The sequence below is a fragment of the Palaemon carinicauda genome, chromosome 6 (assembly GCF_036898095.1).
Source record: "Palaemon carinicauda isolate YSFRI2023 chromosome 6, ASM3689809v2, whole genome shotgun sequence".
In the NCBI taxonomy this organism is placed as follows: Eukaryota; Metazoa; Arthropoda; class Malacostraca; order Decapoda; family Palaemonidae; genus Palaemon; species Palaemon carinicauda.
In genome coordinates this window covers 149034317-149058421 of record NC_090730.1, presented here as the reverse complement: position 1 = coordinate 149058421, position 24105 = coordinate 149034317, and the positions used below count along the sequence as shown (strand labels likewise).

Sequence of the window (24105 nt, the reverse complement as noted above, 5' to 3'; positions counted from 1 at the left end):
AATGCTGCTTAAAATGTTAATAAATGGAAATAATTACTGTAGGCTAACTTCTGCTAAAATAAATTGGACAATACTAATATGAAATATTCAGTTTATATCTGAAGACATGAAAATGTTAGTTTGTAGTGATGATAATTGAGAAAATAAGGGAAGAAAACCCCCCCCCCAAAGAATCTTTTCGTCTGTCATTGTGTGTACAGCTATCAGGGCTACAAATGTGATTAGTGTTACCGATATTTAGGAAAATTCCCAAGATCTGTGAAATGCAAGTAAATGATGGTTGAATTTGGAAATGTATAAGAAAATAGGGGATATTTTATATGGATTGAGACATTTTTAGGTAATTGTTTATAGTATGGAGATTGTTTTGTGTGATTTTAGATGTTTTGCGATGGAATCTGACTGAAACAGCAGCTCTTGTCAACTTGTGTGAGTGGGGGTTGGGGGGGGGGGGGTGATGATGCAGCTACATCTCACTTTAGAAAATTCTTCCTGTATAATCTGATCAGGTATGCCAACCTAGAAATACACTAGAATAGCCCTTACATAATCACGAATAAAGATTAGAATCGCAAGTGTGTCAGTTGGTAGTAGGGTGAGATGTGAGGGTAGCTAGCTGGGGGGGAATGGATAATGTAATGCCTCATATAAGGAATGTCACTCTAGGCTAAAAAGAGTGATGTGGTAATGCAGGGTAACATAAAAATACTCTAAAATAGTCCTTACACAGTCAGGAATAAAGGCAAAAATCTCCAAGTCTTTGTTGGTTGGCTGAAGAAAGGAGGAGGGGCTAAAATCAAGGGAAGAGCTATTTTATGCAGAAATATCCTCTGGTGTGATATACAACCATGTGTTTTACTCTTTGTTATGGTAGATAAATTATTTTAACTTCCATATGGTTTACAATTGTAAATGACGTTTCTGGTATGCCATACACCCTTGTACCTGGTATGTTTTGACATACGCTGGATGTTGAAACATGCTAGGTACAATAGTGTATGACGTAGTGTGTCAATGTTAGACGCTATTGCTTCCGTGAATTAGCATTTAGTGTTGCCAACCTCAAAAAGCTAGACATGTAAGAAAAGCTTAAATGAAATTAATGAAAGTACAAAGCAGAAAGCAGTTCAAGAGAGTCTGAAAGGAGGACACTGCAAAGAACCTTCAGTATTGTCTACAGTTCACTTCATAGTGTACATTTTGAGATACCCATGACAACGGTAACATGTAGAAATTTATGTTGTAGGGCCTCGGAAAAGTGTTGCAGCAAACCAATAGCTGAAGATATGTACTGTAGGCAGTGTTTGTTTAAGGGTTGAAAGCTTTGATAATTCTTCAATTTAGATCAAGTTATGTTTTCTGTATGCTACTTGGATACTTGATGATTTGCTTGTTTCTAAATATGGATATGTCAAGAATTACTAATAGTGTATCATTAAAGTAATTTCTTGTCCTTTGACTGAACCCCTTAAATCTTAGGATTGTCTTAAAAGTAACAATGTTTTACATTTGAAATGATTTTGTAGTCCTGTTATGCATAATTTTTGAGTTACAAGATGAATATTTTGTGTATAAATTGTGACTCTACTATATTGGTATTGTACTGTATGTGATTTGTGTCTTAGATATTGATTTTTCTAAAATTTCATATTCTTATCAGCTATTTTAATATAGGAGGGATGGCAGACAAGCTTTGTAGTGTCTAATAAGTTCCAAAAAGTAATTATTTTTTTATTGCAGCGCCAACTGTCCCTAGGAGGGTTGACGTCAGAATTAACAGCTGATCTTGAAACGAAAAAGAAAGACCTGGAAAATGATCTTCAGTTAAGAACTGCGCAGATTAGCGACATGCAGTCCAAAATCATGGATGATGATGAAGGTTTAATTTTTTCTGGTTTTATTTCTTTTAAGACTGCCATTACAAGCACAAATTGCTCTTAAATTAGATTTTAAAATTTTAATTTAGTTTATAATGCTTATTTTTTTCTTTAGAGACCTATGCTTTAAAGTAGGCTACATTCATTGTCTTCGCAAGTAATAGTCACTTTATTCCTAATTTACAAGAAAAGGTTGAGTCATTTCCTCTCGATAGACGACTCCAAAAAGAACTTAGGAGGCATCACAAATTTTAAAAGTATGTAATTCGTACTTTTTCTATGCGAATACAAACCCTCGTCATTCAGTAGGGGTAGATTCAGGCGACTGCTGGTAATGTCCAATGAAAAATTAGAGAGGGTCTGGCAACCTCCACCCAGTATCACTGGTGGTCCGGATCTTACATCACTGTGAGCTTAAATTCAGATTCTGGACAATGTATTGAACAGACGGTGTTCCTGATGCTCTCCAGCCAGCCTGAGGCTTTATGCAGTTCTTTTCTAATATTCTCTCTTTTTTCCATTACGGAATGAGTGCGAGTGAACTAAGTAAAATTCTGGCTTGTCCAAGACTGCCGGATTGTCTTTGGGTAACATTCATGAGTAAGGTTGAGGTTGATCTTCACTGTGTCAAACGTACAGACTTCAGATTCCCCTTGTGATGTGTTTAGGGAGTGGGGGGAGATTTCATCGTAGAAAGGAGAAGAAAGCCAAGTGTGATTTTCCTCCTTTGGTCTCGACAGCGGGATCCCGATTACCGAAACATGATGCTTCAGATCTTCGGTTAACTCTTTGGAGGGTAAACCGACAAAGCCGACAACCTCTGTTCTCAAGGGCAATCATCCAAAGTGGTACTCTCTCTTGCCTCCCCTAGAGAAGCAGGGAGGCTTATGATTCAATATGATCCCCGATCTCCAGTTTTTATTATCCCGGCCTAAGCTCTCCAAATGTCGGATGAGAAGCAGGACATGTTGCTCAAAAGTAAATTTGTAATAAAAATCACATCTAGAATTTTGAATGAGGAGCATGTAGCTAAAAAATATCAAGAATAAAATCTGGATAGGGAAGATCCAATGCTGTTGACTTGAATTATAGTGTTTTCTCGAGTTTTGCTATGGTTCACCTTCTCCCATAATGTTCACCTTGCACTAATTTATACAAGATATCTTAAAGGAGATTCTGAAACTGTAGGTCTACATTCAGATGTGATTGGTGCAGAGAGAGTAGCATATGCAGCCTACTTGTTATCAAGGCCAAACGACATATGCATACAATATAAGATATGAAAAGTGAAATGGCAAATCTATTTAAAATTATTTGTAATTGTTTGAAAATTCAAGTAAATATTATAACCAATTTTTTCCATTTAGTTGGAAGGAAGGAAACTTACTGGGGAAGGAACCACCCCAGCTGTCCCTTGACTGAAAATCGTAATGGACTGACCGAGCCATCTCGCATTGTAAATTTAATTATTTGCTAAATGTTATCGTAATAACATCTTGTAAATGCTGTATACAGATGGTTATAGGGAAAATGATTAAAAGACTATACATACATATTCAAAACAGTTTCATAATTCATGTTTGAATAATGGAGCATGTTTGCGGTTATTTTTATACGGCCGCCCAATCCATGTGTCTTCAAAAGAATCCACTATACTTTGAAGTCCCTCAGGAAAAATTTAATTTTCAATTAAATATTCAAATTGTTCCACAACATTGATGATGGGTATAAATGTGTCTTCAAAAGAATCCACTATACTTTGAAGTCCCTCAGGAAAAATTTAATTTTCAATTAAATATTCAAATTGTTCCACAACATTGATGATGGGTATAAATGCCAATGCATATGAGAGACGAACCTTCAGAAAATCATCATTGGTGTAGCACATTATCGTGGGTCATTTGATTGAATTTTTCTTTCACCGAAATAAAAAAAAAGAAAAAGAAAAATACACCCAAGGCATCTAGTAATTGCAAATTCTATTTAACCATGCTCTGGGCTGCTAAACGTAATACTCAACCATTTTTGGCACCAGAGTTATAATCTAGGACTAAATCTCCATTGATGGTTTTTGTAAACTTATCTGGGATGCTAAGATTAAGGTGGCTATTAGGCAAAGGAGAATCAGCATTCTTCTTTGCTCTTTTATTGCATAAAGTTCTTTTCAAATTTGCTGGTGGAATTAACTTTGCCGCCACAGCACCACTTACTATAAAACACGATACAATGTACAGTAATGTAGTGTATCTTGACTGTTTATTGCATGCACTTTCACTTTCTCTTAGACTAGCAGCATCAATTTTAGTACCGTCTCATGCATGGTTGTGATCTCCCCTTCGTTTTAGGATACTATCATCGACAGTGATAGTATGAGCGGTACATTTAAATTGCTTGCACATTTTTCATTTCTAATATAGTTTGGTCACAGTTTTGTTGTTGGTATACTGTATAGATAACCATTTAAACAATTTATATTTTCACTCTTTGCTTTCCACATATGTTAATTCCATCTTGGGGGTTTGAGACTTCCAGAAAAACTAAAACAGTAGAAGATAAAATGATGATGTTTAAACTAAAAAGAAATTTAATGAACAATCATTAGTTCTCGTTAACAGAAATGGTGAACATTATTCAGAATACTAATAAGCACTTAATGATAGGTTAATAATGTGTGCTTGTTAACAGAAAGGATAAATTATTTTGTTTCAAGTACCAATGACCATTTCAAAAATAGATATTGGCTTTCGAAAAAATGTGCCTTTCAAGAAATTGATAGTGAGAAATTATTTTTCAAGCAATTCTTTTGGAGGAATTTTAATGTCGAGCAATTGGTTTTGAGGAATTTAATGGCGAGCAATTGATTTTGAGAACTTTACCTGTATTTTAATAAGACAGAGTGAGGTGGCTAAAGCTCTATGCCGTAGAAACTAAGTTAACAGTAGGGAAGGACGGTTTTCATAATAATTTTTACTGCTTTCATGCTAAATATAATTTTGTGAGTAAAATGTAGGTTCAAATAATACAATATAGGAAAGTAGAAGTACAGAGCTTGTTGTCAGCAAATTAGGCAAATGAAAAGCTTTTTGTGGGCACATGCACTTAAATAATAGCCAGCCAACGGATGAGAACAAAGTGCACCGCTGCCATCCAGAGAATACGAATGTAGGCTAATTTGAATGAGGGATTTATTTTGAAAAAATTTAAGTTTGCTCATTTTCAAAATATTACTTTGTACGATCGTGAGTTAACTACTAATTTTTAGTAATTCACACTATTGATATATGGTAATTTTTAGTATTTCTATTGTAATGCTATTTTTACTGATAATAGTACCAATGTTGGAGCATACACTAACAATATTAGGATTATTTAAATTTTTATTAATGTATCTTTAAAGTTGAAAGAGTCTGGTGAAAATTTATTTCCTGAATTTAAAAGTGAATAATCATCTTGAACAATTGTAATATGAAGTAAAATTTTGCACTTTACACTGGCAAAAATAACTTAAAAAAAGACAACATTTGTAATTTCTGTATTTTTAATAAAGCTATGTATATTTTGATATAGTTTTTATTGATCTGTATGTATTTTAATCATTCCCATTTTCCAAATTCTCTACAGAGACATTGGCTAAGAAAAGATTTGACTCTCTCCAAAGTATGATCGAGAGTAAATGCGCGTTAACATATTTGTTTGAAGTAGCAGTGAACAATCAGGTGAACTCTGCAGTACAAGAAACTGATCTAAAGGATTTACAGGTACAGTACTCCTATATTATTTTATTTTGGATTATTATTAATTGCCTGCTTGTTCTGTGTTATATTTACATTCCTTTTCAAGGTATATTAACTTCAAATATCAAAGTAGAGCATTGATGAAGTTTAACATAAGATGAGAGTAGATTAGTAAGTTATGCTGTGACCTAATAAACTAGTATTCTTTTAGTGATAATAGTGTGTTATGGGTCAGAAGGAATAGGAGTTTAATTTCCTCAACATATCCCTATGTAAGTGAAATTTAATGTATATTATTTAAATACACTTAGGTTTATTATCTAACAAAATTACTGAAATTATCAACAAGTAACCTAGCTACTGTAAACTACTAAAACTTCACAAACCCCAGTTCAGAATATTAATTTAACAAATAAATTGTTGATAACTACCAAGTTTGATAACAACACTTGTATGTCTTCCATAATGCAAGCTAGAAATGTATAAATATTGGTTCCTATGTGTATACAAAACTTTCATCATTTAAATAAGGAAATGTTTTCAGAGCAGGCTAGAACGGCCATTGAAATAATTAACGAGGTAGTTAACGACACGTGTTGGGAGCTTGCAGAAGCTCTTCACTTTGTTTTCAACTGCAATGCATACAGATGTAGTGCTGTGCCCTTAATCAAAGTTTTAATTTTTGTTTCTTTTAGGAAGTGATTGATATGGATATGGACCAAGAAATTTGTACTTGCTATGGAAAGGCTGGATGTTGCAACCAGTTTGTTTAAACTGGTTGTAGATCAACACACACTGTACTTCCTGTAATGGGCATGCTTATTCGTAAACTTCCCTTGATGGCAAGAGCTGAACTTCTCTGAGGTCTCGTGGCAGTGCCTAAGATGACACTACGAGGTCTTGCTTCTTCCGTCTGCTCATTGAGCGGGTTTGCTAATACAACTCTTGCACATATGCCCCTGGCTCTATCCCCAGAGAGTGTGCATCAGGAACAAAAGCCCTCAGAGCTTCATCTGCCGATTTTTCAGGTTCTGGTGGTGTGTGGTGTTCCCCCAATGTTCACTGCACTTCATCGTAGGTTGGAGGCTCTTCTGTTTCCATGCATACCGCTGAAGAGTTTGACCTAAGGAAGACAGGGCACCTTAGGTCTTTAAGGTAAGTCCTCTATAATGTGTTGAGGGAGCCGGTAGCTAAGGCTACCGCTACCTTTTTCCCAATGCCAGTATCTACCTTGGCGATGCCAGTGGTGAAAGGCGTGGTCAATGTGTCTTCAGTGTCAGTGACTCAAGTGATGTTCTCAATGGTATTCCCCTAAGCCCACAGGACTGTAAAGACTCATCTTGTGACACCAGTGCTGGCCAACAAAGTTCTGGCTGGGTGTAGGTTGGCCCCGGGCCTTGTGCATCACCCCTGGGTTGCCCGTTTTCCCAGTGCCAGTCACCCTCACTTGTATGTGTGGGGGATCTGGGGCCCATAACTCTTGGTCCCTCAGTGCCTGTGACCCTGCTTGTGTTTGTGTCGCCAGCCCATGTGAGTGTGCCTGTGATAGTGTTGTGGTTTCTGTCGGAGAATCCACTGTGGTTTGTTCCCTTAGGGTATTGTTGGTCGCTTTTGACTGACTGCTGTGCTTGCAAAGCCTAAGGTGATGGTTGGAAAGAGAATTAAACGAGCGCATTTTGCTTCCTCTTCTGACTATTATTCGACATCCAGCTCCGATTCTGGTACTGTACCTAGGAGAAAAAGAAGAGGAGGAAGAGGTCGAGGTCGAAGAAGTCTAGGCACGCCATTGTAATTGTAAGGAAAGGACTCCTTACACCACCACCTCTTTCGGGATTGTGGATGGTAAATAGTACCCGAGTGGCTCCCAGCCCCGTCTTTCAGACCTCCGGGTCTCATGTTTTGAGTTCCCCAGTAGCCAGATGGGACAGGAGTGTGCAGCTCCATACACTTTTTGTTCTCCAGTTGATGAAGGAGCTTTGCCACCCTCCATCTCCCTTCCTATCTGGGTATTGGATTCGTGCTCCTCCCTCAGCGAGCAATATTTCGGTAGAGCAAGTTGAGAGAATTGCACCCCTCAAGGCTATTGTTATCCACTTGTGTCTATAGAAGACAAAGAGTTGGGATAGAGGGGACTTCTCGCTGTGCCTCGGTACCGGGGGAATTTTTCCCTGTGCCTCGGTACCGCGGCCGTCTCCCTGCTCCGATCAGCAGAGGGAAGCAAGTGAGTTACTCCTTCCCTCTCCCATGATTAGTGCCAGGGGTTCTTTCCCCGCTGATGTCAGCCTTCTCGGCCCTTCTTCAGTCCCCAATTACATGTTCGGTTCTATCCTTGGGACAACAATTGTATTCTTGAGGGGGGGCAGGACTCTGGAGATATTTGCCTTACCCTCTACCATGTCTGGGTGGGAGGGATACTTCTGCGCCTAAGACACCGGACCTTGGGCCGGTACTGATGAAGGTGGATAATCAATCGTAAGTCATGAGTGTTCCTTTATGGACGTCCTTGCACTCATGAGTGTAACAGTCAGAATTAGGAGACGACGCCAATCAGGACCGCCTGCATCTTCTTCCTGGAAGGAGCTGATACATGCATACCACTTTTGAGCCACCCCACCTGGTCCTTCTAGTCTGTGGGGGAGTGGAAGAAGGAAGAGAGGGAAATACTGTTACTAGCAGTCCCTCTCTCCCACTGCTGAGAGTAGGTGGTTGCTTATCTTGCCAACGGGCAACCTAGTAGTCATGGGGTGAGCTTTGGGTTGAGTGTGTCTTTCAGAACAGTTACTTAAATATCCTTCCAGACTGTTGCCCCTCCTCCTCCTCCTCCTCTCCTCCTCCTCCTCCTTCTCCTCATTTGCTGAAAGTGCCGTTCCTCTGTCGCTGAGAACCCTAGCCTTGCAGGCAGAGGTAGAAGATGTTGGAGAAAAATATGCTCAAAGTTGTTTGAGACTAATCTCCACGCTTCTACAATTGGCTCTCCCTGGTCGAGATGTCAACTGGGGCTGGAGGCCAGTCATCAACTTCTCACCACTGAATGAGTTTATTCATTAAATGAAGTTCGAGATTGTATATTAAACAAAGTTGAGGATGAAAACTGTACAATCTGTGTTGTTTCGTCCGAGAGGAAGACTTCATGCTTTTAGTGGATCTAAAGGATGCTTGCTTTCAAGTATCCCTGTATCAGTCCTTTAAAAAAGAAAAACCGAGTTCAGCTGGTACTGCTAGGGTACCACAGCCCACCCTCCCCCGTTATCCACCACAGATGAAGCTTCATAATGCTGAATCCCCTACTGCTGCTACCTCTGCGGTCATCTAAGGCACCGGAGGAAGCAGCAGGGCTACCGGAACTGCGTCACAATCGCTCGCCATTCATTCCTATTTCTAGCACGCTGTCTTGCCCCTCTCACATCTATCCTCCTATCACCCAGAGCTTTCTTCACTCCATCCATCCTCCCAAACCTTGGCCTTCCTCTTGTACTTCTCCCATCAACTCTTGCATTCATCACCTTCTTTAGCAGACAGCCATTTTCCATTCTCTCAACATGGCCAAACCACCTCAACACACTCATATCCACTCTAGCCACTAACTCATTTCTTACACCCGTTCTCACCCTCACCACTTCGTTCCTAACCCTATCTACTCGAGATACACTAGCCATACTCCTTAGACACTTCATCTCAAACACATTCAATTTCTGTCTCTCCATCACTTTCATTCCCCACAACTCCGATCCATACATCACAGTTGGTACAATCACTTTCTCATATAGAACTCTCTTTACATTCATGCCCAACCCTCTATTTTTTACTACTCCCATAACTGCCCCCAACACTTTGCAACCTTCATTCACTTTCTGACGTACATCTGCTTCCACTCCACCATTTGTTGCAACAACAGACCCCAAGTACTTAAACTGATCTACCTCCTCAAGTAATTCTCCATTCAACATGACATTCAACCTTGCACCACCTTCCCTTCTCGTACATCTCATAACCTTACTCTTACCCACATTAACTCTCAACTTCCTTCTCTCACACACCCTTCCAAATTCTGTCACTAGTTGGTCAAGCTTCTCTTCTGTGTCTGCAATCAGTACAGTATCATCCGCAAACAACAACTGATTTACCTCCCATTCATGGTCATTCTCGTCTACCAGTTTTAATCCTCGTCCAAGCACTCGAGCATTCACCTCTCTCACCACTCCATCAACATACAAGTTAAACAACCACGGCGACATCACACATCCTTGTCTCAGCCCCACTCTCACCGGAAACCAATCACTCACTCCATTTCCTATTCTAACACATGCTTTACTACCTTTGTAGAAACTTTTCACTGCTTGCAACAACCTTCCACCATCTCCATATAACCTCATCACATTCCACATTGCTTCCCTGTCAACTCTATCATACGCTTTCTCCAGATCCATACACCTCCTTACCTTTTGCTAAATATTTCTCGCATATCTACCTAACTGTGAAAATCTGAGTCATACAACCCCTACCTCTTCTAAAACCACCCTGTACTTCTAAGATTGCATTCTCTGTTTTATCCTTAATCCTATTAATCATTACTCTACCATACACTTTTCCAACTACACTCAACAAACTAATACCTCTTGAATTACAACACTCATGCACATCTCCCTTACCCTTATATAGTGGTGCAATACATGCGCAAACCCAATCTACTGGTACCATTGACAACACAAAACATATTAAACAATCTCGCCAACCATTCAAGTACAGTCACACCCCCTTCCTTCAACATCTCAGTTCTCACACCATCCATACCAGATGCTTTTCCTACTCTCGTTTCATCTAGTGCTCTCCTCACTTCCTCTATTGTAATCTCTCTCTCATTCTCATCTCCCATCACCGGCACCTCAACACCTGCAACAGCAATTATATCTGCCTCCCTATTATCCTCTACATTCAGTAAACTTTCAAAATATTCTGCCCACCTTTTCCTTGCCTCCTCTCCTTTTAACAACCTTCCATTTCCATCTTTCACTGTCTCTTCAATTCTTGAGCCAGCCTTCCTTACTCTCTTCACTTCTTTCCAAAACTTCTTCTTATTCTCTTCATATGACTGACCCAATCCCTGACCCTACCTCAGGTCAGCTGCCCTCTTTGCCTCACGTACCTTGCGCTTTACTTCCACCTTTTTCTCTCTATGTTTTTCATACTTCTCTATACTATTACTCTGCTCTTTCTCTCTATATTTTTCATACTTCTCTATACTATTACTCTGCAGCCATTCTTCAAAAGCCCTCTTTTTCTCTTCCACTTTTACCTTCACTCCTTCATTCCACCATTCACTGCCCTTCCTCATGCTGCCTCTAACAACGTTCTTGCCACACACATCACTTTCAATCCCAACAAAATTTTCTTTTACTAACTTACACTCCTCCTCTAAGTTACCAGTTTCTCTTACTCTCACTTCGTCATATGCCATTTTCAACCTTTCCTGATATTTACTTTTTACCCCCGGTTTTATTAGCTCTTCAACCCTCACTACTATGAGATTCAGGGCCTCTGTAACACGGTTTTTTCGCAATAACTTTTTTTCTATGAATTTCATAAATATAACGCTTATTCAGAATGCACATTATATCTACACATAAATTTTGACTATATTCTGCATTACGTAGGTTGAATAAATTTGGTACTTTATTAAGTAAAAGTGACGATTTTTGAAGACGGGCCAACTTACTCGGAGAAAAGGTTTCGAACGCACTCGTTACGTAACTTATGACGGAATTTCTTCTCTCTTTCTCGATCGATGATTGGTTATACGTAACGAAGGCTATACCTCTGCCAACAATAACACAAAAGCGTAAATAAAAGCAAAGCAGTACACCTTTATGAACTCTGAAACCTCTCCACTGAGAATTGTCATAATGAACAAACGAACAAAATATGTTAATGAATACAAAAACACTTCGATTATTTGTCTAACTCCAAAAATAAGTTTCCTAAGAAATTACAGTCTACTTTATAGCTCACAATCAGACTGACAAGGTGTAGGGAATAGTTGGTAATTTTCAAAAACGTAGTAGACAAGCTTGATTTGATAACTGCTATATCCAATGTCAAGCTATTTTTATTTATTGTCTATCTACCGATCTATTTACTGTAAAAAAAAAAAAAAAAAAAAAAAAAAAAAAAAAAAAATAGCCGGTACTGTATTTTGCTTTAAACTTTCACCAATAATTATCGTCAGAATGATGACTTCATGAGGCTCCACCCACTTTAGCCTCGTTATAATTCTGGATAACACTGAAGGCTATCATGGGCATTGTTGGATCAGAAAATTAAAATTCTGGCTATAAAAACTTATTTCTCGAGTAGTTGTAAGAAGTGCTAAATGATCCTCAAGGATCCCAGCAGTTGGCCTAAACGTTTAATTCATGTATACTACTGTTGCGGCACTGCTGCTACAGTAGTATTACTACGCTAGCACAGATACCCCACCCACATTTATGTATCGTTCCGCCATTCATAAAGTCTGTAATTTTTTTTGCACTGTGCAATAAGCCATGGCCTCCTCAGAATTTAAGTTTTATATTAGATGATAGGCTGTTTCATTAAGCTGACAAATTTATGGCAACTGGGTATGTTATTGCTGATGTTGAAGCTAAAGATAAAGTTTGGTATCATTCCTTCATTGCATTATCATCTTTACTACTATTTGTTTTGCTACATGTAGTAATTATTTTAAAGGATAAATGAATTATGTTCACTTTACTCCTATAAATTCCCATAAGATGTACAAATAAAACTCCTAAAACTATTCATGATTTATTTACAAAATGCAGTCATGCCCAAAACATAGCCAACACGGTCGTACGGCCTAAGAAGAAGAAAAAAAAAATTATATCGGATGATCCGTTGGTCTGATGGAGAGTTTAGCACAAAATTCTCATTTTAACAAAAATAGTTATATCAAGACTGTTTACATACAATCTCTCTCTCTCTCTCTCTCTCTCTCTCTCTCTCTCTCTCTCTCTCTCTCTCTCTCTCTCTCTCTCTCTCTCTCTCTTGGTGGCATAGTGAATAGTTAATGGAAATGTTCAAAAGCCTGAGTGACATTACAAGTATTATAATCATATTACTCTAAATACAAATCAGACCATAAACATTGGATTTAAACTAGAAACTGAATAATTACCTATTCAGGCTATAGTAAATATGGCCATGGGATTTCTCTTGACTGTATAAAGTTGCAAGTCGTAAGATAAATGCAGTTTTGCAACCACAGGGGCAATTCCAAATCCTGCTAGCCATTCTTGACTGTTATGGGTTCCAGAGCCGATGGAAGAAGGTGAATGGGTGTCCGGTGGATGGGCGGGGCAAAATTTTGTCAAAAGGTGTTTACATTGCTTACGTAATGAATGTTTTCGACTCATGGCTCGTTATCACTGGCCATGGCGTCGGCTAGATCATTTTTACTCTATAAAAATTAAAACTCGGGTTTAGGTTATTGAAAATGCTGACAAAATTTGTGTGTGGTTGTAAAATATACATATGTCAACTTTCAGCTACATCCGATGCCTTGATAAGGAGCAAAGTCCAAAAAACCGTGTTACAGAGGCCCTGAATCTCATAGTAGCTCCCTTTTACATCCACCTACTCTAGTCCCCCACTTTTTTGCTACAACTAATTTTCCTTCCTACAAAAAATTATCAGACATACCGTTAGCCATACCCCTAAACACGTGCACGTCTTTCAATCTTCCAAACATTCTTATAGTTATCAACACAATCCATTAATGCCCTTTCTACTACTCTTCCATTTGCCACTCTTACCTATGTATACTTGTTTTTATCTTTCTTTTTGAAAAAGCTAGCACTTATTTCCATCTCTTGTTCAACACACACATCTACCTGTCTCTCACCACTCTCATTTTCACCTGGTACGCCATACTTCCCATACTTCTACCTCTCCAGCACCCACTCTAGCATTTAAGTCGCCCATGACAACTACATCATTCCTTCTACCCAGTCCTTCTACACACCTAGTTAATTCATTCCAGAACTCATTCTGCTCTTCTTCACTTTTCTCACTACCTGGGACTATGTACCAATCTACTTAGGCCAGGTCTTACCAGCCTATTCATCTTTATGATAGAAAGAGAAGAGGTTGCTGGAGTTATCTCCTTTGCTCCCATATAGGACCAGGTAGATTGACATTTCCAGGGAAGAAGAAGAATCAGCCAGTTTGGTTCTAGGCTAACTTCCAATTCACCAATCAGTGAGTCTCACTATTTACAGGATAAAAGGTTAGGAAACGTGTAGGAATAAATAACAAATGTTAAAAGTAATTTATATTTTTCCTTGCTTCTCGCTTGTGCTCAGCACCTGTCATTAACAATTTGAACGGTTGTTCCAGCTTAAATTGAAAACGCGTATCTGTTTAAAGGATTCAGGTTTGCATAGCTATGAAAAATTAAAATGACTTGAAGTAGGTAATATTTTAACTACCTTCTCAAGGGAGATAAAATATTAGCAGAAAGTGATAACTCAATATGATCTTATACTAAAGCAGTGAAATCCTAATTGTGGTTTGTGTTTAAGAGTTGTCCATTTAGGGGAAAATTATCTATTATGCAATATCTAATATATTGAAGAATTTTTTATGGTGGTGATGGTTTTTATATTTTTGTAGTGATCTTGAATGCCATGTATTCACCATTATTTTACTAATATTGTTATTTTCTAAGAAAAGTGTATGTACTTTGTGTTAGTTAAATTATAACTGAATTAAAGAGTTATATATTTAACTTATTAATTATTAGTCTTTATTGCCTTATTGGTTAATATTCAAGTTAACCATCTTTTGACTTATAGGTTGCTAATGAAGAGCTTACAGCATCATTGGAAGATCTTGAAGCTGAAATAAGAAGACTCAAAGAAGTACACCAAGCGGAGTTGACTCGTCTTGGGCAGGAACATGAAGACAAAGTGCTCTTCCTGTTACGACAGATGCCAACAGCAAAAGTATATTTTTCTGCCATTCATTCTAATTTTGCCTCATTTATATACAGTACAGTAGTTCTTAATTAGAAGTACCATTTAAAACTATATTCATATTTTATACATACTTAAAAATGCACCTTAAAGAATAGCCTTCCGGTATTGTGATTCTTTTACAGTAAATGGGCAGACATATCAAAATTACAGGATATAGAGTGGTCTGAACCTTAAGAAACCTTTTTTCAGTTATTTTTCAGATTGAGATATTGGTTTTTAAGGTTTTGTTGTATACTTTATCCAAATAAAACTTTCAGGGAGGGAAAAGGGCTTATGCATATCCTTAGCCCCAAGAGTATCTATACATATGCTATAAATCATCCCCTCCACGTTTTTGTGGTATCATATGAACTGCAATTTGCATCTCGTTAAGCATCAATTTTGATACAGTATATTTATGCAGTTTGTCATGCAAATTATTTTTTGTTAGCTCCAGTGTAGTACAATAGCTCTTGAATTAATATTTCTTCATGGCAATGAGGCTTTAAGTTACTCTAAGGGGACTGAGAATTTAAAAATGTATTCATGAGACCTAGATTCAAAGGCATTCATTGCTAAATAAAATAATTATGCACATGATTGCAGGATAATATTTCTGCATCCGATGAAGAAAAAGAAAACGCTTTGCTTGAACGTCTGAGGTTCCAAGAAGCGGAAATTGCCCGGCTATCTGCTATCCATGAGGAGCTTCAAGCCAAGACGCAAGAATGTGAAGAACTTAAGAAAGAGTTGACTGTATCTGCTATGACTCATGGCAAGCGGGTAAGTTTTGTTTGCTTAGGGTCGTTACTTGTTCATATTTATAATTTCAATTGGAAAAGGCATTACTGTAGTTTTTTTTATTTGATATTCAAGTCCCATTTCAATACAGTAATGTAAATACAGTAATATCTAGTGTGATTGTTTGAATAAAGTGGTAGCGTTATAGTTTTTTGAAGTATTACTTAAAAGTATTAGGTAATGACTACTTTGCTCAATCTAGTCAGCTCAAGATATTCACATAAATCTTTGCGGATTTGGTCTTTCGCGATACAGAGAACCGTATAACTTAAATAAAAAATCATCTATTTGGAGTTTTGCGATAAGTACTCTTGTTTGCCTGACATTTTCAAACTAACCGTGCAAAGCAAGACAATCCAACTTTATAGCTAACACATGTAAACTATTCTGTGATAAATCCTTTGTCTAGTCATTCTAATTTCAAAAATTATTAAAAGGAGTTCATACATACAGTATGTTGAGTAATAATTGATATGTAATGTATAATGCTGATGAAAAATTTCATTGAATTACTGTTAAAAGAAAGGATTATCTCTCACTATGAAAAATGTTGAAATTGGATTGTTTATTTAATTATCGTACGCGTGAATAATTTTCTATTAGAAGAATTACTTCAATGAAGAAAATAGAAAATTAGAATTTATATAGAATTTTCAGTAATTGGTAACTTAATTATTTATTACCGAAAAAGTTTGTACTTTTTCAAAAGAAATCTTTTCAAAATTACCATCATGAGACATGATATTTGTTCGATTATAATCATTTCAAATTTCGTTAAGTTTCATTCTGACTGCAACAAATTCTTGAATTGCAGGGGACTGGAAATTGTAATGGAACATATTTCATGTTCTTATCCTATGCTATGTTTTAAAAGATTTCTTTTATTTTAAATTAAAATGTATGTTAAGAAATAAGAGATAGATTATAAAAAACATTTTTTTATTAAGGCAAACAAATCCATTTCTATTTTGAAGTTGGGTAGCTGATAGTTATTTTTTAAACTTGTTTTTATATTCTCTGGACAATAGTAAATTCTATTTCATATTAATATTAAACACAAAATATTGTGGACTGCAGTTTTTGTTTTATTCTAGTTACTGTCTTAAAATAATACGCTTGTAATTTATTATGTGGGAAGGAATCAAATTTATTGAAAGGAAGTAATAAGTTGAAAATAATCAGATAAAAACTATGAAAGGAAGGGAAATAGCTGAAGGGATATTAGATTGAAATTTCATTTAAAGTGTTATGTACATGAGGATGTGTTCTTTACAGTAGTTAGTTAGTTCTATGATTGTCTAGACAACCGTGTACAATACTGTACTGTAGTGTATGCACAGCATATGTACAATTCATGTTCAATGAGCAATCCTTAAGGCTTATTGTGCGATAGATTTTACAGCATAGAACTTCCTAAACGTAAGTGACGTTTTAGTAATTTTCTTCCACTTGTGGTAGGATAAATATTCATATACTGTATTCTCATTGATAAAGAACTGCTAATAGTGTATTTACATTATTATACTGTAGGCCCCATACAAAACCTTAAAGCATGCATTAAATTTTGTCAGCTGACGGATCAGTTTAAGAAGACATCGCACTCTAAAAAATCATGATTTTTAAGAGGACCATTTAATTTTGGGTGCATTTTAACCATCAACTATTAGTGACTCTTTCTTTACAGTATTATCAAGTGTTGTTATGTATGAACAGTGTTTAGTAGTTACTTGAACTGTACATAACGTGGTGTGGCGATGACTTGCGTTATGAGTCGTCTTACCTTGTTCGGAAGCTCTATTATTAATGTACAATTGCCTCTAAAAAGTAGTATGAACTAAAATACCATGATACAAACCACATGAAAAGAATGTAGTGCAGTACAGTGGGTTACCTAGTATGTTAGTCAACCACAGGTAGGCAATGGTCAGTGAGTTGGTAGGTTATGAGTTGATAATAGAGTAGCACTCATTTGCAGATTCTCAATCTTCGCACCTGTCTTTGTTACCTAATCCCTGTGAATGAGTTGGGCTGACTATTTATATTAATGTTCTGTGAGCTAAGCTAAGATTTCAATTGCTTATGTTGCAGGTTTCTCTAATGCCCAACATAACAGCAAATGATCGTCGCCGTACTTTCGTGAAACCACCCGTAAAAAAGAAACTGGTGGAGATAGTAGATGCCTCATCAAGTGACCCTGATGATGATGATGATGATAATGATACTGACCCTGACTGGCGGAAAACTCCTCTTTTCAAAAAGATCAGGCAGATTACTAGAGGAAACCGTCTAGGAAAAGATGATGATAGTGAGGAAGAAGCGGAAACGAAGGGGAAAAAAGGATCAAAGCGTGATTCTAATGGTGAACTTAAATGTGGCTGTAAAGGTGATTGTTCCAGTAAGCTTTGTAAGTGTCGTAAAAATGAAAATTCTTGTAGCTTGAAATGCAAATGCCCTGTTATGAAATGTAAAAACAAAACCACACCTGATAATAGTATTTCTGATTCTACTGATAAGCATGAAACCCTTCTAAATTCAACTTTTGAGGTTGGATCTCTCAATGTTCTCCAGGAAGTCAATATCAACAAAAAGCAGAGATTAAATGAAACAGTTATAATAGACAAAGAACAAGATCGTGGGCTGCTCAGTGTGAAGGCGAATATTGATTTTGAAAATTCCCCACCCATGTTTTAATTTAACTATGCGACTTAATATTTTTTATTTTATCCATTTTTGGCTTAGATATGTTCTGCCGTGATCTTTTAAGACCTCTGACAATGTTTTAATATAATCCATTATTAGTACCTTTACTGAGTAATTTCTGTAAAATAAAGGGATGATTCTTACCATATTGATAGTTTTCAATATAGGTTGAGTCATTAAAAAGCTATGAATTTTACCTTGGGGAGTCTGCAACTTTTCTTTTGTTAATGCTTGTAGGGTCGTAATTTAATCAGTTTTATGTGGAATGTTTACTACTTCTTCCTAATTTTCTGTCTCTAATCTACACATTTTTCATAATGTATCTTTGAAAGTTTCATTTAATTAGTAATACCAAAAGCTGTTGGAAAACAGATGCAAATTCTCTAATCCATTCTAATTTCTTCTAATAACGGTCATAAATTAAAACTATCGTCTTTCATTTCAAAATTTCTTATTATGATGGTCTGGTTTATGTCCTTAGTAATGCCAGGATTTTGCTCAAGTTTTGCTTTCTTGAGATTAACCATTTTTTAATGGGTAGGACTCTTCCTTTGTCTTTTATTGTTTGATAGAAATAATATTTCTCCATGTTTTTTATTTGTAGGATATAAATATTACTACTTGTATATTTTTGGAAATGTAAATTTATAACTACTATGAATATTTTTACCCCAGTTGATTTCAAGAATATTATAGCATATTTTTACCACAGATAATTTAAAGAACATTAAATGGATGCTTTTATCAATACCCTGCAGTCAAAGTTTTATGGGTTAGGCACCTAAGAAAGTAACTAAATCAAATTTATGTATCTTTAGATTGTCCCAATGAGTGTAAACTTGTATTATAGATGTGCTATCATTACTACTACTAGCCAAGCTATATCGCTAATTTGAAAAGCAGGATGTTACATGCTCAAGGGTGCCTACAAGGAAATCATTCCAGTGTGGAAAGGAAATAGAGAAATAATTAAACTACTGTGCGGGGCAAGAGGATTGTTGGAGGCAGCATGAGGAAGGGTAGTGAATGGTGGAATAAAGGAGTGACTGAAATTTTGAAGAGAAAAAGAGGGCATTTGAAGAATGGCTGCAGAGTAATAGTGTAGAGAAGTATGAAAGATAATAGAGATAAATGTGAAAGTAAAACAAGGTAGCTGAGGCAAAGAGGGCTGCTGCTAGTACTGTATGTGAGGTCAGGGTTTGGGTTGTTGGTATGAAGATATTAAGTAGTAGTTTCGGACAGAAGTGAAGAGAGTAAGGAAATGTGGATTGAGAAATTAATAGACTGTACAAAATGAAAATGGAAAGTTGAAAGGAGATGTGGAAAGTTGAAAGGAGAGGAGGCAAGGAAAAGGTGGGCTGAATATTCTGAAAGGTTGCTGAATGTTGAGGATTATAGGGAGACAGATATAATTGCTGTTGCAGGTGCTGAGGTGTCAGTGATGGGAGATGAGAATGAGAGATTAAAGGAGAGGAAGTGAAGAGAGCACAAGATGAAACGAGAACAGGGAAAGCACCTGGTATAGGTGGTGTGAGGGTCAAGATGTTAAAGAAAGGTGGAGAGACTATACTTGAATGGTTGGTGAGATTGTTTAATATCTGTTTGTTCCAACACAGAGTACTTACCTAGAACTACTTTCTTAGGAGTTACTGGTAACTCTTTCCCAACCGACCAGAATTTTGTGTAGTTTACCCTATTCCCGGTTTCTATGGGGGTAACCTCAGGAGGAGTGATACGCGCCCTGAGGCGACCCGGGGTCGGAGAGCGTCCTAGCTCAGGTCGTGCTCCTCAGTAAGTTTCTGGTCGCGACGTGATTACCATCTCGCCGCGCTCTCTCTTACCCAGTGCGACCCTTTGTGTCTACCACGCGGTTCCCACGTGTCCTTAGCCTTATCCTTTCCTTTGTGTTCCTGTGTCTCTTGGTGTGTTAGTGTTTCGTTATGGAGCATCCCCGCCGTTGCCCTGGGCCTGTGGCCGGTAAGTCTTTTGGGGCTTTCCTCTCCAAGCCCGAGGTTGACCCCCACTCGCTGTGTTCGTCATGTAGGGGCAAGGTGTGCTCCCCTACCACCACGTGCTCGGAGTGCGAGTCCTGGAGCGAGATCCAGTGGGTCCTTTACGGCACGAAGAAGAAGTCGCCCAAGAAAGCCAACGTGTCTTCTTCTTTGGTGTCTCCAGATGCCTCGTCAGAACGAGGCTCCCTTCCATCTTCCCCTACCCAGAGTAGGGGACGAGGTAAGTCCGTTGCGGGGAAGCGGCCCATTGCCCTCCCCCAGGAGTCTGAATTGTCTGTGGGGGAAGATTCTGGTGTGATACAGGCATGTGAGGGGCCTGAGGGAGGTACGGGAGTGTGTGTGGGAGATGAGGTCCTGGTGCCCGCAGGGCCCGTCTCTACTGAAGACCCTATGTGGGGGAATCGGGTGCTACCTCTTCCCCAGCGTCATGGGTATGTGTTTCAGGTGCTTCGGCCGCCGGGGGAGACGCCGAGAAAGAAAGTTCGTCTAATTCGGACCCCGCCGTTTGGGATCCCCCTAGGACGCCCTTCAGACTAGAGGAGGAGTTCGATCATTGGTTCGCCCGTAAGAAGCTGCCTCGGCCTCCCCCAGTGCCCTCGTCAACGCTCCCGCCCGTCATTCTTCAGCCCGCGACACCAGAGATTCGACATGGAGTTCCCCCTGCTGCGTTGGACGTCTCAGGCGATTCGGCGGATTCCCTCTCCTCCTCGTCATCCTCGTCCTCGGATTCATCGTCATCGGAGGACGGAACCAAGTCCACGAAGAGGAAGTGGGAGAGGTCCCGGAAAAAGAAGAAGTCCTGCTCCCATTCCAGACAAAACAAGAATGAGTCCAGACCCTCCAAGAAGAAGGCTAAAAGGAGTAGATCGAAGGATTAGGTGAACATCACGGTGCCCCGGAGCGAGCTGTTTAAGGTTACCACAGCCGCGGCCGCTTCTTGTTGGCTCCCTAGAGCTTCTTCTCCACCGTCTCGCCCCTCCTTCTCCTCCTACGGACCAGAGTCCCGTCGGGAGGTCGATCCAAGCCCCCCGTGACGCGCCTAAGTCTACGAAGGCCTCCGCTACATCGACCCTGCGGAGGGAGGCGCTCCACCAGATGAAAGGCGTGGCGCCAGCTGCGGGCACCTTGGCTGACTTCATTAAGCACCAAGGGCGCCTGGCGGCCCAAGACAATCCCAGGGACACGAGAAACCCCGCAGGGGAAGGTAATCCCATGACGGATACCTTCGCCTCTGCGGGTCCGCCCGTCTAACGTTCCCCCCCCCCACCGTCACCGAAGACACTCGTGCGGAGGGACTGGTGACGGAGGCCCTGGTAGAAGGAGGAGAGTGCTCATCGGATGACATCTCCACCTATCAGAAAGTGTTGGCCCTCATAAGATGACACCATCGGCTAGATGAGCCCAAGCCCGCGGCGGAACAGACCTGGCTCTCCGGACTCAGTAGGCTTGTGGAGAATCCAGTGCAACAGAAGCCCTCCTTAGCTCTACCCTTAGCTCCTGACGTCAAGCTTGGTATGGAGCACATACACAAATTCTTGGCCGGCCTGGCAGACGCCCCTAGGAGCCAAAGTTCCTCGAAGCTGCTCCCGGGGCTAAGGACGCAGAAGAGGTTCTACGTGCCAGAAGGTCGTCGTGGAGTGCCCCGCGCAGTGGAGTCAGCCATTACCACGTTGAACCAGGGTGCCGCTGAAGACAGAGCGTCCACGGCCCCGGTGTGCTTTTCCCCTACGGAGACTTCCATGATGGAGGACATGGCTCAAGACTTGGTTTACATGTCGTCCTGGTTAGACTGGTGGGCCTGCATGGTAGGCTTTCAGTCGTCACATGATCTCGCCCTTCCAGAGAACCAGTCCTTATTGAAAGAGCTGATTAGCTCAGGGGGCAAAGCCCTAAAGTTTTTATCTTATCAATCTCTCTCCCAGGCCACCAATTGGGTCCTGAGGAAGAGGATAGAGTATCAATAGCATTGAGGTTAAAACAGGGGATGCAATCTTAGAAGTGCAGGGTGGTTTTAGGAGAGGTAGGGGATGTATGGATCAGATTTTTATTGTCATAGGTAGATAAGCAAGAAATATTTAGAAAAAGGTAAGGAGATGTATGTTGCATTCATGGATCTGGAGAAAGCTTATGATAGAGTTGATAGGAAAGCAATAAGGAATGTGATGAGGTTATATGGTATTGGTGGAAGGTTGTTGCAAGCAGTGAAAAGCTTATAAATAGGCAGTAAAGCGCGTTAGGATAGGAAACAAAGTGCATGAGTGGTTTCCAGTGAGGGTGGGGCCGAGACAAGGATGTGTGATGTTGCCATGGTTGTTCAATATATTTGTCAATGGAGTTATAAGAGAGTTGAATGCTCGGGTATTTGGTCGAGGATTGAAACTGATAGATGAGAGTGATCATGAGTGGGAGGTGAATCAATTGTTGTTTGCAGATAATACTGTATTGGTTGCAGTCTTAGAGAAGCTGTGTCGATTAGTGAGAAATTGGAAGGGTGTGTGAGAGAGCGTCGTTGAGAGTTAAAGTGAGTAACAGTAAGGTTATGAGATGCACAAAAAGGGAGGGTTATGCTAGATTGAATGTCATGTTGACTGGAGAGTTACTTGAAGTAGATCAGTTTATGTACTTGAGTATGTGGTTGCTGCAAATGGTGTAGTGGAGGTAGGTGTACGTCAGAAAGTGAATGAAGGATGTAAAGTGTCTGGGGAAGACAGTTAGGAATGAAAGTAAGAAGTTTTGTATGAGTGATTGTACCATGATGTATGGATCGAAGTTGTGGGGTATGAAAGTGATGGAGAGAGAAATTGAATGTGTTCGAGATGAATTGTGTGAGTAAGGTTGGTGTATCAATTAGATAGGGTTAGGAACGAAGTACTGAGGGTGAGAACGGATGTGAGAAATATATTAGCAACTAGAGTGGATATGAATGTGTTTAGCTGGTTTGGCCATGTAGGAAAATGTTTGTCTCCTGAAGGGAATGAATGCAAAAGTTGATGGGAAAAGTACAAGAGGAAGGCCAAGGTTGTGGGTGTATGGATGGAATGGAAAAAGTTCTGGGTGATTGGAGGATAGATGTGACAAGCAAAAGAGCATGTTAGAAATAGGAATGAATGGCGAGTGATTGCGACGCTGTTCCGATAGCTCATCAGCCCGGGGAAAGTGCCATGGTAGATATAGATATAAAGAATAACAAAAAGGCAAAATATATCAAGATCAGTAACATCATTAAAATAGGTAAGTCATATACAAACTACGAAGCGAGACTTATGCCAACCTGTTCAACAGAAAAACATTGCAAAGTTTGAACTTCTGAAGTTCCATCGATTCAACATAGATTTGAAAAATCATTCCACAAGCTGTCCATAATAGAATTAGAGTTTGAGGATATTGTGTGGTATGGAGCCTTATGATGGAGAAGGTAAGATTTAGAATTAACTACTTACCTACTGCTATGTACAGAAGTCATTGTATCCAGAACATTAAGACATCTGGATCCAGATATTTTGATATTTTGCTCTGTAACCATTTCAGATTTGTTAAAACTTTTGTAAGGCTGGTCAAAACTTGGCAATCATCAGGCATACCAATATTTACATGGCATAATTTGAATGGATCATAATCTGAGTTGACTGGGAGACACTAATTTTTCAAGCAATAACTTGTGAGGATTCAATATGGTAGATCCTTTCTAAACCACAGCTGATAGTTATCACAGTCTGATGTCAAAAGGACATACCAACTCTTTCAGTTTGTGACTGTGCTGGGATAAAGTTGTCATTGTGTAGGCTATCAAAATTACATCTTCCAAGTAATATGAAGTAACTTCACTTGAGGATTTGGAGATGAAGGTTATTGGGATGCTGTGACAGCCTGTCGATTGTGGCAACTTACTGAAATTAAGTATTACTGTATATGATTAACCCTGTTGCTTCCGTACCATCATGCCATTCACCATCAAAATAGTCTAATGAGC

The 24105-nt window shown here is 39.1% G+C and overlaps 1 protein-coding gene across 2 annotated transcripts in view; it reads left to right on the top strand.

The window, feature by feature from the left end:
• LOC137642717 (chromosome-associated kinesin KIF4-like) overlaps window positions 1-18777 on the top strand; it is an 85991-nt gene extending 67214 nt beyond the window's left edge. For both annotated transcript variants that reach the window (XM_068375525.1, XM_068375524.1), the window contains exons 19-23: window positions 1741-1879; window positions 5499-5635; window positions 14461-14610; window positions 15229-15405; window positions 17512-18777. In XM_068375525.1, the coding sequence (XP_068231626.1) occupies window positions 1741-1879; window positions 5499-5635; window positions 14461-14610; window positions 15229-15405; window positions 17512-18114 (1206 nt within the window). In that variant the 3' untranslated portion in view covers window positions 18115-18777. The remainder of the gene's footprint in view (window positions 1-1740; window positions 1880-5498; window positions 5636-14460; window positions 14611-15228; window positions 15406-17511) is intronic.
• Window positions 18778-24105: the final 5328 nt, after the last annotated feature.